Below are 14,488 nucleotides of genomic sequence, written 5' to 3'. Positions count from 1 at the left end.
ATTACAGCAAAGCAATGCATACATTATTTGATACGAGGACACGATCATTAATCATTCTTGCAATTCATACGGGCTGAAAGATGGTGCGCTCATTTCAGGAATGGGGGGGGGGGGCATGTGGCCAAGAAACGATGTCACGCAAAATCCAATCAAGTATAAAGTTGTTGCTGGAGATGCAATAGAAGGCAAACACAAAATGGCTCCCCGTTTGGAAATTACAAGTGTGTGTTTTTTTTTTTTTTTTAATCAGATCTTTTTGGTACTTATGACCGTTTATGACTTGTTTGTTGTTGTTTTTTAAATATAGTATTTTATTTATTTTTTAAATGAATTAAACACATTTTTGGGACTTTATATAAGAGTTCCTTAAGACTGAGTTTTTGGAACGGTTCCTCAAGAATTTTATTCATTTTTTTGTTTTTATGAATCAGTACATTTTTGGGGACCCTATAACAGTTCATCAATACTTTTTTAGTTATGTAAGTTTTTGAGACTTTTTATAACCTTTCCTAGAAACTTTTATTTATTTATTTTAAATAAATCGGACACGTTTTGGGGACTTTATAGAACAGTTCCATAAGACTTTTTTTTTTTCGATTACTTTACCTTGCTTGATGAAGTATGCATGCACCTCCTCAAACAAAACAGCAGTGGTCGCTGTGAGCTCACATTTAACTCGGGTTGTTTTGTTTTTCTCCCACAGGCAGCCTGAGCCGCATTAGCCACATGACCTGTTTTGCATGTTTTGTGTGTTGTTTGTTTAGAACAGCAGACCGACAAATGTCAAGTATGTCTGAAAAATGCCTCAGACGATTACGGTATCCGGCTCAATTACATTACATGTGAATGAAAATATCTTAGCAAAGATAATAATTCTGACGGGGTTTATAATGATTGTTGTAGTTGTAGCTAATATTGTTGGTTAGCTGCAAGTATCAATACCACTATTATTTTTGGAATGTAAAATTTCCCCCTTAACAAAACAATTAGATAAAGTCCTCTATATCCAAATAAAGCATCCTAAATAAATAATAAAATAAAAATTTCAAGTCAACCTCTACAGTATCACCAGCTCAAAGTGAAGGAACACTGTAATTAAAGTGTACACAACTATTTACAAGCAGCAGTATGTTTCTTCAGCATCGCTACAATATAAATACAATCTTGTATTGTTGTGCTTTGTGTGCACGTTTTATCGTTTTACCAACATTTTCTAACCAACATTTAGTTTTCGTCTTGTAAATCAAAAATGATCAATCATGCCGAAATCTACTTCAATGTAATGTACAATTTTACAGGGCGTACCTGAACGCAACACCGGCCCCCAGCTGCGTGAGCCAATCAGAAGCGAGAAGGCGATTTAAGTTGGAGATGAGTGCAAAATTGCCGACAGACAGTCGGACGCTTCTCGCCGCCTGACTGTGGCTTCTTTCCTGTCTACGACGTCACCGCACCGGGCAACAAGGTCGTTCCGCCCCTCCGGTGGCTGACACATCACCGGAGGCTCGAGTGTGGCTTTTGTATTTCATTGAAGAAAGGCAAGCATTTTTCTTGTATTGTTTCTCACAGTCAGTCGCGTGGTGGCCAAACTACAACTGACCGCCTTTCAAACAGCACCTCTCTGGTCAACGTTCACTTTTTTTTGCTACTAGTTTGCGTTTTTAAAGTTATTTTTTCTCAGAATAATGTGTCAACCAATGTGTTGTGTCTGACAGCTCCCAAATATACAAGCGCAACGACCTTCATTGCAGGTATGTTACTTTATCAATTGTTTTGTCTTACTGCCCTTCATAAGACTGAGTAACTACGCATATTATGTTGTTTGATTTGTTTGTCTTTTCTTCTTAAAGTGGAATATTTGTGTCGAAACTCTTGTGATGCACTGACTCAACATGTTGCATTAGTTTCCTTCCTTAATCAACATTCGCTGCGCGTTACGGTAGTTCGCACAATAACAAAAGCATTTTTACCGTAATGTCCCGTGTAATGCGCCTCACTGAATTTGCACTTTTAGAGCGATGTCTTGATTTTTTTTGTCCACCCTTAATAGGTCTTTGCGAGACCACCCGGTTGAGAAAGATGTTGCCGAGTGATGTCTGTATCTCTTCCCACAGTCCCTGGGTAATCCTTCTCCAAACACTGTGAGAATGCAGTCCTGTGGGGTTGGAAAACACCTGTAAAAACAAATACTAGAATGTGAGCAAGAGTTTGTAAAAGCAATTTGGCAACGTGAGTTCGAAATTCAAGCCATGTGTATCTGAAGACAGTCTGCAGGGACTGTCACTGTGTACATTCAAATTACAGTCGACGGCGATGACGCTTGTGCTTAATTATATAGTGAGGCTTGGCTCCAGATTTGAATTTTTTGGGCGGGCTGTTGAGCGCGTAAATGTGAATCATGTAAATTATTGCAGTAGTACCTTAACTTGCAATTGACTTGAGTTTATCGTAAAATAACATTTATTCAGTGAACGTTTACTGTCAAACTAGATATTAAACAAACACTTGACGTAGGACAGGTCAGCTAGCTTAATGCTAACATAAAATTTAAATTGGTCATTAACTGGCTGGCAAAAGAATTGATGTTGCGGCGTTCTATCGCTTTACGCGACAGATATTTGAACACAAGCAGAGTAGTCAGACCATACGTTAATCTCACGGGCGTATATTCTTGATCCTCTGCGATAAATGATGTCTTACAAATTCAATATTTGGTTTAGCGAACATAATTACTGTTGCCTGGTGTGCTACCATTATTTAGGGGGATGTCACACACCAGTATAGCGTAGAGGAAATGTGGTATAATTATTAGGGCCTAACCGTTATTAAATTATAATTTTTTAGGCAATTCCTTTTTTATTTATTATTATTATTTATTTATATATATATATATTTTTTTTTAGGCAATTCCAATATTTGGTAGAATAAAATTCCAGTACCAGATTAATTGGCTGATTAATTAAAAAAAAAAAAATAGCTTCGTCTTTTTTGGTCCCTTAGCACAACAATAAAGATATGAGATAAAGGCAGAATGTTGGACTATTTTGAAATATATATTTTTTATGGGCAAGTGATGTGTATAAAAAAAATAAAAATCCCACTATAAGGCAGCCAAATGACCACCCAAGGCCTGTTGCAGCTTGGATTGTGCAAGTCCCGTTTCTTGATAAGACGCTTTCAATGTCACTTGACACTTAACCAAGCAGCACGGTATGCGTTTGTGTTGTGGTCTTGTTGTTTTTTTTTGTGCGATTGTTAGGAGATAGTTAGCGCACAAAGCTCAGTCGCGTGTAGACCGGCCGGGATGGAAAGCCGGGAGTGGCTCGGCCTCTTTCGCCGGCACACCTACTGTACTTGTCCTGTACCTACACGACTTTTCCTTTGGCCTCGATGAAGACCCAAACAAAGGAAGATTGTTGTCGCCCATGTCGATCTCTCGTGTCGCGCTGGGGCTAGTGTGGCGTTCGTCGCCCCTGCGGGGATCCTTTTACGCAACAGTGTCGTGACATGTTATGGATGAGGGCTCCTTGTGTTGCAACTTGTCTCGTTTTGTCGGCAGGCGTTGTGGTTTTCGACTCACAGCGGTTACATTGAGGCTCGCCAGCGATGGCACGTTTTGATTCACTAGGAAGGTTGTAGAATGTTGTTAAATCGCTAATGATGATGAGAATTTATCATTAAATGTCATTTAAGAGCTGGTAGACCTCTGCAGTACACAAAAGTTGCTTTCAGTAGGGCCGGTTTCGATTATCGGTACCGATATTTGGCATTTTGAAAAGCAAAAGCTGGTATACCTCGCTGAGCGGCGAATGCTTGCGAAAGTAGCACATTTAGGGTTTCCATCGGGATTTGTAAGATGTTCACCAACAGCTTTTACTTGTGGCGAAGATATTTCGAACATATTCAGACAATTTTTCACTGTCTGCGAAGATCTTTTGAGAACCTTTTACGAACCATGACGAAAATTAGCTACATTCGCAATTTGTCGCTCGGTGAGGAACTTTTCATTTATGTTTTTTTATGTATTTCATTTAAATTTCCACTTTAATAAAAGATGATGTTGACACTGGAAACTCCCTAAACTTTATTTTTAAAGATAATAATATTAATTAAAAAAATTATAATAATTATGTTGACATTTTGAAAAACTTTATTTACACCAAAATATTTAGAGAAGTATTTACTTGTTTATTTTTTGATTTAGTTTGACCCTGGAAGCTCCCTGCAAGTTTTGTCTATTCTTTACATGTTAAAAATTAAAAGGAAAAAAAAATGTTGTTTTATGCTAATATTTTCTCTTTTACTGCAAATGAATATCTGTTTAAAAATATCGGTTATTGGGCTCCTTGACTACTAATAATTGCTATCTGTATCGGCCCTGGAAAAACCATATCGGTCTATTGCTAGCTTTCCGTTTCAAAAAGGTCGCTGACCGCCGCTTCACTACGTTTCCAGGTTAATCCCGAAATGTCAGCAGAAAGCCAAATAGCCACAACTTTGTTGTGAGTAATGCACAATTCTGCAAACGTCTGATTTTTGGACTCGTCGGCTCTCCGGCGACTTTAATGCGAGACTGCGCGGGCGAGAAGCATAAATATTTAGACAATGACGAGAGGACGTGACAGCGTTAGCAAGAAGGCGACTCTGCAAAGAACGAGTGCCAGCCTGTGACCTCCAGCAAGGCATGTTTATAAACTCGAGCTCGCTGTTAGGAGTGGAGCGCAAAACTGTATTTGGCCTCGCAGCCCCCAAGCGCTTTTTAAATTGGAATTTTTGTAATGATTTCCATACATTTCACCTCCAAAAATGAGTCGACGTCACTAACATAAAGTCTAATTAATACCTGAATGTTTTCAATCTTATTTCAAAGCTGGCAAGTTTATAGGCAAAAGCCGTCCATGCGCGTCCGCCGCAGTTTTACGGCTTTCACACGTGCATCGTGGATGTTGCCGTAAAACGCGCTCGGATAATTGCGCGTCAAGATTTATGTTTGCCGTCCAAATGTGTAGTGTTTATTTAAAAGGCCTCTTGGAATACGGTTTATTCTCCTGCCATGAAGTAGTTAATACCACTACTCTTAATACTAACCATCTCTAAGCTATAAGCCCCCCCCCCCCCCCGGCAAGATGGAGGACCCCTTAACCTCTCCATCCCCGACTCGCTAGCATTCCATCCAGCCAGATGGCAGCTGAGGGAAACCCCGCAAGTGGGATTCCCGCGATGACACCCCTTCTCCCGTCCTCCTCCATGGGGCGACCAGATTTGCCAAATTACAAACCGGGATCCGACAATTTCGCTGAAAATTAACTATCAAAAAACTCTCAGAGAGGGGGACCAGTTGAGGTGGCTCGGGCATCTGGTTCGGATGCCTCCTGGACGCCTCCCTTGGGGGGTGTTCCGGGCATGTCCTACCGGCGGGAGGCCCCGGGGACGACTACGTCTCTCGGCTGGCCTGGGATCCCGTCGGAGGAGCTGGGTGAAGTGGCTGGGGAGAAGGGAAGTCTGGGCTTCCCTGCTAAAGCTGCTGCCCCCGCGACCCGACCCCGGATAAGCGCAATTGAAGACGGAACGGAACGGAAAAAACTCTCACCAGGAATTAATTAGAACAAATTTTATCACTAGTCAGTCTGATGGCTGCTAGTTCGCTAGTAAATCATGAATGTACACGCCAAAGTGGGAACGGTTTAAACAAAGCCTCTTAAGCTTTATTTTTCTATTATAAGTAAGTCCAGTGCGGCGAAGTTCATCCTGGCCGACGTCTTTTTGCCGTTTTCATCATCGCTAGGTTGAGTTTATTTGAAGGGTTCGCCGGAGCGAAGCGGCGTTTGGTAGCAACGAGTGGGAGGCCGATGTTTGAACTGCGGCCATTGCGTCGGTCCAGTAAAAAAGCATGCGTGTCATGAGAAGTCCACTCGAGCATATGATGTGCGTGCGCAATATGGTCCCCCGGTGAGATAAAGCCCCGTCCACCGCCACCCCGCCCTTCCCACACACAAACACACAGAGAGTCAAACACTATTTTCCGTGCTTTCTGCCTTGTTTTAGAGCCACAGTGTGCATTTCCTCGCGGTTCTTCACTTCGTCGCGTCGTCCTTCGTGTGTATGTGCGTGCGTGCGCTCGCGTTCCCATACGACACATTTAATGGCTCCTTTCAATGCGGCAAACAGAAGGCCGGAAACCAAGGACAAAGAAGCTAGTCTGTGTAAAAATAGAGCAAAACACACACACACTCCTCTGTGCAAACCCTCGCAGCTCGATTGACTTTGAATTACTGTATTTTATCCGATACTTACAAAAAAATTATAATTAATTGGTCTATAGTATAGATAGAGTAAGTATGTAAAATGAGGCTTGAAAATGCTGTGGGCGTGTCCACTGAATGAGCTGAATGTCCCTCTCAACTGTCTTAAGGCCTCCGGTGGTTGATTATATTCTATTCAACAACAAGGCACTCTAAGTACACTCTGATAGTAATGTTGGACTTTGTAAAAAAAAAAAAAAATAATAATTGTTAAGCTTGCTCTCATGGCCAACAACGAGGCGCTCTAAAGTAGCCACACCAGCACGAAGCCCTTGTCCTCATGCTGGCAGTCACATTGGACTTCATTTGTCTTTTTTTTTTCGTCACTCTTCCGCCTTCTCTCCGTGACATGCGACACTCGTGGTTGACAATGAGGCACTCTAAAGCAACCGGCCTAGCTGCATTTTGGGGGGTTTAGGCATAGCAAGGCCTTTATTTAACGTTTTTATACACATTGAACATTATAGATCGATGCCTAGTACTCTAAAGCAACTTGGAGGAGGGGATGTTCTTTTGGGGCGACAATGGCGACTCCACCAAAAAAAAAAAAAAGCAGTTCAGCCGAGTTTTTACAGCGTGTGTTACTAAGGGAAAAAAAGCCGAGCTCAGGCATGAGTAACCGGGGCCTCGTTATGTCAACTGGCTTCCGGCTGACCGGCTTCAGTCGGCGGGAGTTCTGGTCAAATGGATTTGAGGAGGGTTTACGTCTGGGTACGAGTACAGAGCAATAGATTAGTCTCAGGCCCAGTGTTAGCCCTCCCTCCTCCCTCCTCCCCCTCTTCCTGTCTTCTCAGGCGGCAGATGTCGTCCTCGCGCTGCCCCTCCGACACTATGCTCGGCCATCGCGGCAACCCCGGAGACATATGGCCCACAAACCACACCATTGCGCACCCCCCCCCCCCCCCCCCCTCACAAAGGCCCGTCGTCTTCAGCCTACTTTCTAGCTGCTTTCCCCTTCACGTCGCACACACCCTTTCATCCTTCCCTTTTTTGTATCCTCCACCCTGAGTACTTTCTTCCTTCCTTCCTCTGTTACTGTACACTCATATTCAGGGAAGAGGTGAGTCATGTGATTTTTTTTTTTTTGGGGGGGGGGGGGTGAACAAAACACCCTTTTGAAGCATTCTATTTGTGCGGCCACATTTCAACAGGATGAAGTGTTCCAGCCCACAATTGTGATTAAAAGCTAGGAGGTCAGATACTTAAAGTCCTGTAAGTGCTTAGTGATTGCTTTTTAATTCGAACCACGTTGGCCCCTCAGCGTGAGCTTGATTGTTGTTTGAGGGTGGCTTAAAAAACGGTCACACCGCCCACCAGCCCTCCCCCCTTGTTGGTTTCTGATACATTCGATTAATTAGAGTTGTACCATCCGGGACGGGCGGTCACATGACCTCTGCAAAATCTCGGGTCTTTCATTCAGTCGTTCATCGCACGCAAGATTTCACTTCAGATGTTTGAAATGCAAAAGGAAGTTTCCATTCTCCGTGTGTTCCCTCCAGGAAGAATGTGTCAGGACCTGACGCCATTAAACTGCATCCTCTTTTTTTTTTTGTACCAAAGTCTGTGCGTCGTTTTTGTTGGAAATATGGACTGAAAAGAAATATCGTCTCGCGTGGAATCCGTCCTTGCCAATGCAAATATTCTACGCGTAATATATAGTATGTGATCCGTTTTAGCTGTTGTTGTTGCTGCGCATCAGATTTTGCAAGAAGTCTCTAGACCTGCGACTGTAAAAGACCTCTTCAAGCATTGCTCATTAGAAGGAAAAACACCTGGTATATATATATATATATTTTTTTTTTTCCATAGCCAAGATCCCCTTTTTTTTCCTAAAAAGAAACCACATTTTATGACTTGGGCGTAACCAGCATTCCTTCTGTCCTCCTGTGTGGACATGTGGAGGGGGGGGGGGGGGTAATATGTGGACAAATGTGTTTCAAGTCGACTTGAACATCTTGCAAATGCAATTACAGTACAACGTCTGAAAACACCTGCTGGATATTTTGCCGAGTGCCCCCAATGATCTCACTGGGGCACCTTGTTGACAAAGCCGGGTGCCAAACACCTGGTTATAAGGTCAAAACCTGATTGGCGACGTTTCCATGCTGTCAATGTTCGGGTTAAGGTCAAAATTCCAGTTTCTGAAAGGTTCGGAATAACCCAAGAACAGTTACTTGCATATCCGTAATCTGATTGATCCAGATCTAAACCGCAGACGTCATGAGGCAAATGGACATTATTTCTGCATTAAACCATCAGTAAGACAAAGTAGTCCCCAAAAGTGTCCTACTGTGCTGCGTCCCAAGTTTCACCGTGTTTGTTTATCCCTACTTGTGTATATTCCCGGCAGGTAGCGTGCGGGATGTCGCGTTAAAAGTACTTCCTGTACTAAAAAGGAAACAAGATTCCTTGTACGTAAAGCATGCGCAAATTTGGGTTAGAAAAGGGGGTACCCCAAGGGTCTTATTCGGGTCTTTTGAAATTCGATTAAGAGCATATTTGGATTTTTGCACGGGGTTAAAAGGGACTTTAAGTCTGTGCCAAACACTCTCGAAGCATGCGCAAATTTGGGTTCGAAAAGGGGTACCCCAAGGGTCTTATTCGGGTCTTTTGAAATTCAATTAAGAGCATATTTGGATTTTTGCACGGGGTTAAAAGGGTTTGCATGTAAACGTAGTTATTGTACCATTGGTCCGTGGTCTGACCAGCATCGACCCTTGAGCCGAGGCAACCCAAATGGCACCATGGGCTCATCTTATCTCATCTGAAATTCTTGTAAACCTGTTGCTTCTTGTCGCGCCGTCGACTGGTTATTCACGATCCATTTATAACCTCCCTTTTTCTTGGCCTCAAACTCGAACCATTTAACATAAAACGACCCACTCAAGATGGAGCACTTGAACTTTCCAAGTGGACGTCCGTCTGTTGAACCCGAGCGAACATTTCACATTCCCTTATCAATCTCCTCTCGTAAGAGTCCTCTGGGCATTTTCCGGCTTTGACATTTCCTGATTGAATTAAATAAGGGTATATGGCACAGTCAGGAAGTGTTAACACTTGGCTTTTGTTGAGACGGATCTTCCGCCCCCCCTTAGCCAGTAACGAGTCCCAGTGGGCAACAGGAGGTTAAAAGAGCGCCCCCCGTGACTGCAAACAGAGGATCCCGTTGGTTTGCATGCCCTTGAGGAGCAGAAATAAAGCAGCCCTTGTAAAACTGGTATAGCGACATACCGACCGAGGTAGATGAGGTTGTGAAACAAAAACTGGAGCAACTAACGCAGTTGTCAACAACAGTCCTATTTTTGAGAAGAAAAAAAAAGTCAAATCTGTGACTCACTTTTAATGCCTGTTGCTGAAAATAACAGTGGCACCTTCCAAACAAAGTAGCCCCCGACGTTCTGGTTGTGCTCGCTCGGGCCTCAGTGGTGCCGTTTTGCACTCCTTTTTTAGCAAGTAATCTTAGGTGACTTATGTACTGTAAGCTCGTGCCTACTCCTGAAATCAACATGCAGCCTCGGGATCCTTTTTGCCTTCTTAAGGCAATTCGCGAGGATGCGAGTGACACGTGAGGAAGGTGTTCCAAAAAGTAAAAATAGTTTTTGGGAAAAAAAAAAAAAGCAAAGTAAGTCTGCTTTATTTTAGATTTGTTTTGTCGTTTTGCAATGACCATATTTGGTAGTGAAACAATGACCATAAAGTGTCAGTTCTGCATGAAACTATTGGTGGCAAGTTTTTAGCATTGGACCCGCACGCACTAAACAAGAACGCAAAAGTTGTCGCAAGCCTCTTTTATTTATACAGATATTCTGAAAACGGTCTGCATCAGTGCCGTAACAGAAATCTCTGCGTTTACTCGACACAAAGATGATTTGTAGAAATTAGCTACGTGACAAGTGGCTGACAGTCAAAGGTTTTCTCTTGAGTAGAAGATTGAAAACAAAAGAATGGAGGTGAACGTTAAGAAATCATATAGTTGTTATGTTTCTAGTAGATGTTTCTGGGGTTGGTGAAAGAGCCCGGTGGATTTCACTTTCCTTTCTTTTCTTTGATCCTTCCTCGGGTCTCCTGACAACCTCACGACTCTAGCTGGATTCTGAAGTATTCGGTTTAGGTGAACGGTATGGGATTTTTTTTAATAGGTTTTAGGTGAATTAATGAGTACACACTCACTCACGCGCACGCACATACAGTACATAATAAAAAAAAATAAAAAAGATAGCAATAATGATGACCTGTCGAATCGGTAAAATTGCCCAATGAACAATACTGAGCTCTCTCTCAGAGAGGTGGAAAAAAAGAAGTCCTTAAGTTGCACCGGTTTACTCTAATTTGAAGGTGTTTTATTTTTAACAAAATTTAGTCCGCTGGACTACAAGTCTGTGCCAAGCGCTCTCCACTTCATCCTCACTGTGTTTTGTCAACTGGGGGGGGGGATTACAAGAGGTTCGGGCGAACACCGTAATATTTGAGAGCCTTATTACTCTTCGGAGAGCAAGAAAACCCGATTCTGGCTCGTTCTCACCGCCCAGCAGGTGGTCATGAGTCAGAGCCGAGGGCCTGCGAGATTTCTTCAAGCTCCACTTGTATCATAACAGAAAATGTTCTTGGAGTCAGCTAATTGATTCCACTTCATGAGCACGCTCACCTCTCCGTACCCCCGCGCACCGAACCCCCCCCCCCCCCCCCCCTCCGTTCACTCGCTCGCTTTTTACTGTCCTCGCTCTCGTTACTCGCACCGTGCAGGCAAACGCCACTTCTTGCCAACGCGTGAGAGGTCACGTGATGCGCTGACCTCGTACTCCGCGATGCCCCAAAGCACCTTCAGCTTACTCGTGCTGGAAGGGGCAAGCGTCTGTGGAAAAGCCCCCCCCCCCCCCTACCTTCCATGTGGAACGCGCCGACGTCTGACGTGCGGTTTTCTGCTCTTCAAATATTCAGTGGAACAAAAATGAGCTCATCACGGCGTTCTAATTCGTTCAACCTCCTTTTTTTTTTTTTTTTTTGGATGAAGTTGTCAAATTGTTATTGAATATTCCGCAAAATGTCAAAAAGCCGTGATTGTTTTTACAGCTCCGCTTGACCGTAGTTGGTGGATAATATATGCGGACGCAACCACGCTTATTTCGGCAGTTAGTGGGAAATTCAGTTTCTCATGCGTATGTTTGTAGTAAATACAGAGCGGTCGTGGTTTGGATCATGTTCAAGAGGGGATTTAAAGACCCCAATTAGGTGAACGTTAAAATGGGGTCGAAGTCTTTTAATAATCCTTTTCCAATCGGCTGCGACGGTTGATGGAATCGATGTCATGAGAGTCTCCGAGCGGAGCCGGCTGACATCATTCTCATTCTCACAGGCGGCTGTTAGCGGACTCAAAGGGGCTGGGCCCGAAGCGCCGCAGCTGAGCAAACTGTGGCCAATTCCGTCTCAACGCTGGCGACGCACTCGCTGTCATTTTAAATTGAGTTTGACTTCCGTCTCGGAGAGACGTTAAAAGCACACTCGTACAATTTTGTCCCGTCGGTGATGTCTTCCTGTCTTGTTCATTTCAGCGCCGTCGTTCTGATGGAGTGAGACGTATTTGGTCCACGCATCGGAGCGAGTCTTCTCCTTTTTTTGCATCTACCGCCTGAGCTTCAGCGCCATCCAAGTTGCAAAAATGGACGCCGTCGACACCTTGCAGAGTTCCGAGCCGGAGACCAAAGCCGAGCGGATCGCCCGCTACAAAGCCGAGCGCAGGCGGGAGCTGGCCGAGCGCTACGGCAACCCCGACGAGTTCACCTCCAAGTATGCGCGCACCCGGGAGAGGAAAATTGCGGATCCGTCTGAGACGGCAATCAAGGCGAAGGGCAAATGTGAGGATAATGGCTCGGAGCAAACGTACGCCAGGAGGGGCCTGAAGAGTCAAATTGAGATCGACGCTGACGTCAAAGCAGATTACGGAATAGAGAAGAGCGCTTGCGTTCAACGGGGCACTCGGATGACTTCTGAAACAGAAGTTCAGACTTCCACCAAGACATCATCCGACATTAGGTGAGTTGGTTACGCTTGTACATCAACTCTCCAGGTTTTTCTCACATTTCGAAAACATGCATGTTACGTTAATTAAAAACTAATAAATTTCATAACTTTTCTTTTGCTCCATATTGCTCGCCGTTTTAGACTATTTTGACTGATCTTTCGAGACCCACTGAATTTTGTATGAACTTATCAAATGAGTAGACTTTTTTTTTTTTCTTTTACCAGAAAAAAAATATTTCAAGTATTTTTTTATGTTTTACAAATCAGCTGTAGAACATGGTTTGTTTGTATCAAAAACACAAATTTCGCACCCAAAAAGCAGAGAAAACTAGCTTTTCATGAAAAAAAAAACACACCGACTTTCGACATGTTGATTTTTCTCTCCCTCCTAATTGACTCTAAAAACCAAGATTTACCCCCTTAACTCATTCCCAGCCATTTTTTTTTACTGAAGCAACTCCCGTTTTACTTGGATTTTGACAGATTTTGCAAGGCTCACAGAATATTATGTTCTCTTGCTATAAAAACATGGAACCTACCAAAAGAAAGATTAGTCTTTTCTTTCATCAGGAAAAAAAAAGTATATTTCTGTCTCCGTTTTGCTGAAATTAGCATTAGAATATAGTTAAATTTCGTCATTATTCACAAACCTGTTGAAAACACTGGGAAAAAGAGCTTGTTGCAACATGGCCCTGGCTGATCTCTTATACTCTGCTGCCACCTGCTGGCCTTTTTTTTTTTTTTTTTATAACTACCACTACTTTAAGCGGCCTCTTCAGGTCAGAAGCTGCACCAAAGCTTTCTTTATGCTTTGGCATTTAAAAAAAACAAACAAACATTAAAACGTATAAAAACGTTTTTGGGAGTGAATGACAAAGTATTAAAAAACATATTTATTAGTTTTTGGGTTTGGATGAGTTAAAATGTATCTTCTTCCCAAAAGATGTGCTAATCTCAACTCCAAAAACCCTTTTCCATGCCTATGCATTGGAAAAAAAACGCATATTCGGCAAATAAACACGTCGGTGGCAGTAAACGTTCCAGCTGATTAATATAGTAAACATCTGCCAAAAGTGGATGGCTGTTTTAAGACTCAATGGCTAATGTGTCTTAACCGCCTCCCAAATCAAGTGCGAAAGCTAACTTTGCTTCCAGCAAAATGTGCCCGAGTCGAACTGTTAGGGTGCAGGAAATGAAGAGGGAGATATTAAGCCTTGACGTAAACACATCTGCGAGCATTTCCTTAAGCGGCCATGTGCCGGCAGTTGTATTTATTTTTGCCACGCTGTGTTTTCCTGCACGGGCATGCACGGACCTTGTTTCGTTGGACTCCAACGTCCTATGAAAAGTCCCGACTTGAAAAGACTTTCCAAGCGTTTCGATTGGACCGCCGGGTGGCCGGATGGAGCCAAAAACATGTTGAGTCACGGCCCTGCGGGGGATGTTTGAGCAGCAACCGAGCTGAGGATTCTGCGACGCGCGCAAAGCCCGACTTGTCTGTTCTCAACAAAAAAAAAAAAAAAAACAGCCCGAGGAGGGGAGAAGTGAGAAAGACAGAAAGAAGTGTTGATACATAGTTTGGCGCTTGCGGGGATAAGCGGCGTTGCAGTTTTGCCAAATGTTCATGCCTCGTGGGTAATCAAGCGAGATATTGGGAGGAGGAGCGTGATTGATGAGCCAGGGACCGCTTCTTTTTATTAATTCGAGGAAGATGAGTCCCAACACGAAGCACTTACAGTAAATGTTAGTCATGCCATTTTCGCACTGGTTCTAATTTTGTGCTTCATATAAAGCCACACGTGCTTTATCGGCCAGATCATAAATATATGCTGAAATGAGCCACAATTGTTATTATTCACTTCTTTGAACTTGTCGCGTGCTTACCGGCGGCCCTTTTGGTTGACTGGCGTGTTCATTGCGATGACACTTGACGCTCATGATTACTGGCCCTTGTATGGCGAGATGTTTGCAGGCCCGCGCGACAGAAATAGCACAAAGGAAACAAGAGAGAGCTCAGTTAGCCCAGCGATAATTTCAACTGTCAGCTCACAGGTTTGTCACAACCAAACAGGAATCCTTCCGTGTACAATACAACAGTTCGCTTTTAAGTCAATGGCGGACTCATTTTTCGATCTAAAATTGCTCATATGTGTTTCGGGACATTTGCA

The 14,488-nt window shown here is 43.4% G+C and overlaps 1 protein-coding gene across 2 annotated transcripts in view; it reads left to right on the top strand.

Moving 5' to 3' along the window:
- Positions 1-1,373: 1,373 nt before the first annotated feature.
- svild (supervillin d) overlaps positions 1,374-14,488 on the top strand; it is a 39,530-nt gene continuing 26,415 nt past the window's right edge. The window contains exons 1-3 of one of the 2 annotated variants that reach the window (XM_077550272.1): positions 1,374-1,538; positions 1,716-1,751; positions 11,852-12,332. In XM_077550272.1, the coding sequence (XP_077406398.1) occupies positions 11,959-12,332 (374 nt within the window). In that variant the 5' untranslated portion in view covers positions 1,374-1,538; positions 1,716-1,751; positions 11,852-11,958. The remainder of the gene's footprint in view (positions 1,539-1,715; positions 1,752-11,851; positions 12,333-14,488) is intronic. The other variant, XM_077550273.1, reaches the window with a different exon arrangement.

Source organism: Vanacampus margaritifer, chromosome 18 (assembly GCF_051991255.1).
Source record: "Vanacampus margaritifer isolate UIUO_Vmar chromosome 18, RoL_Vmar_1.0, whole genome shotgun sequence".
Classification (NCBI taxonomy): domain Eukaryota; kingdom Metazoa; phylum Chordata; class Actinopteri; order Syngnathiformes; family Syngnathidae; genus Vanacampus; species Vanacampus margaritifer.
The sequence above is the reverse complement of the archived record's forward strand: the minus strand, read 5'-3'. Positions and strand labels throughout refer to the sequence as shown.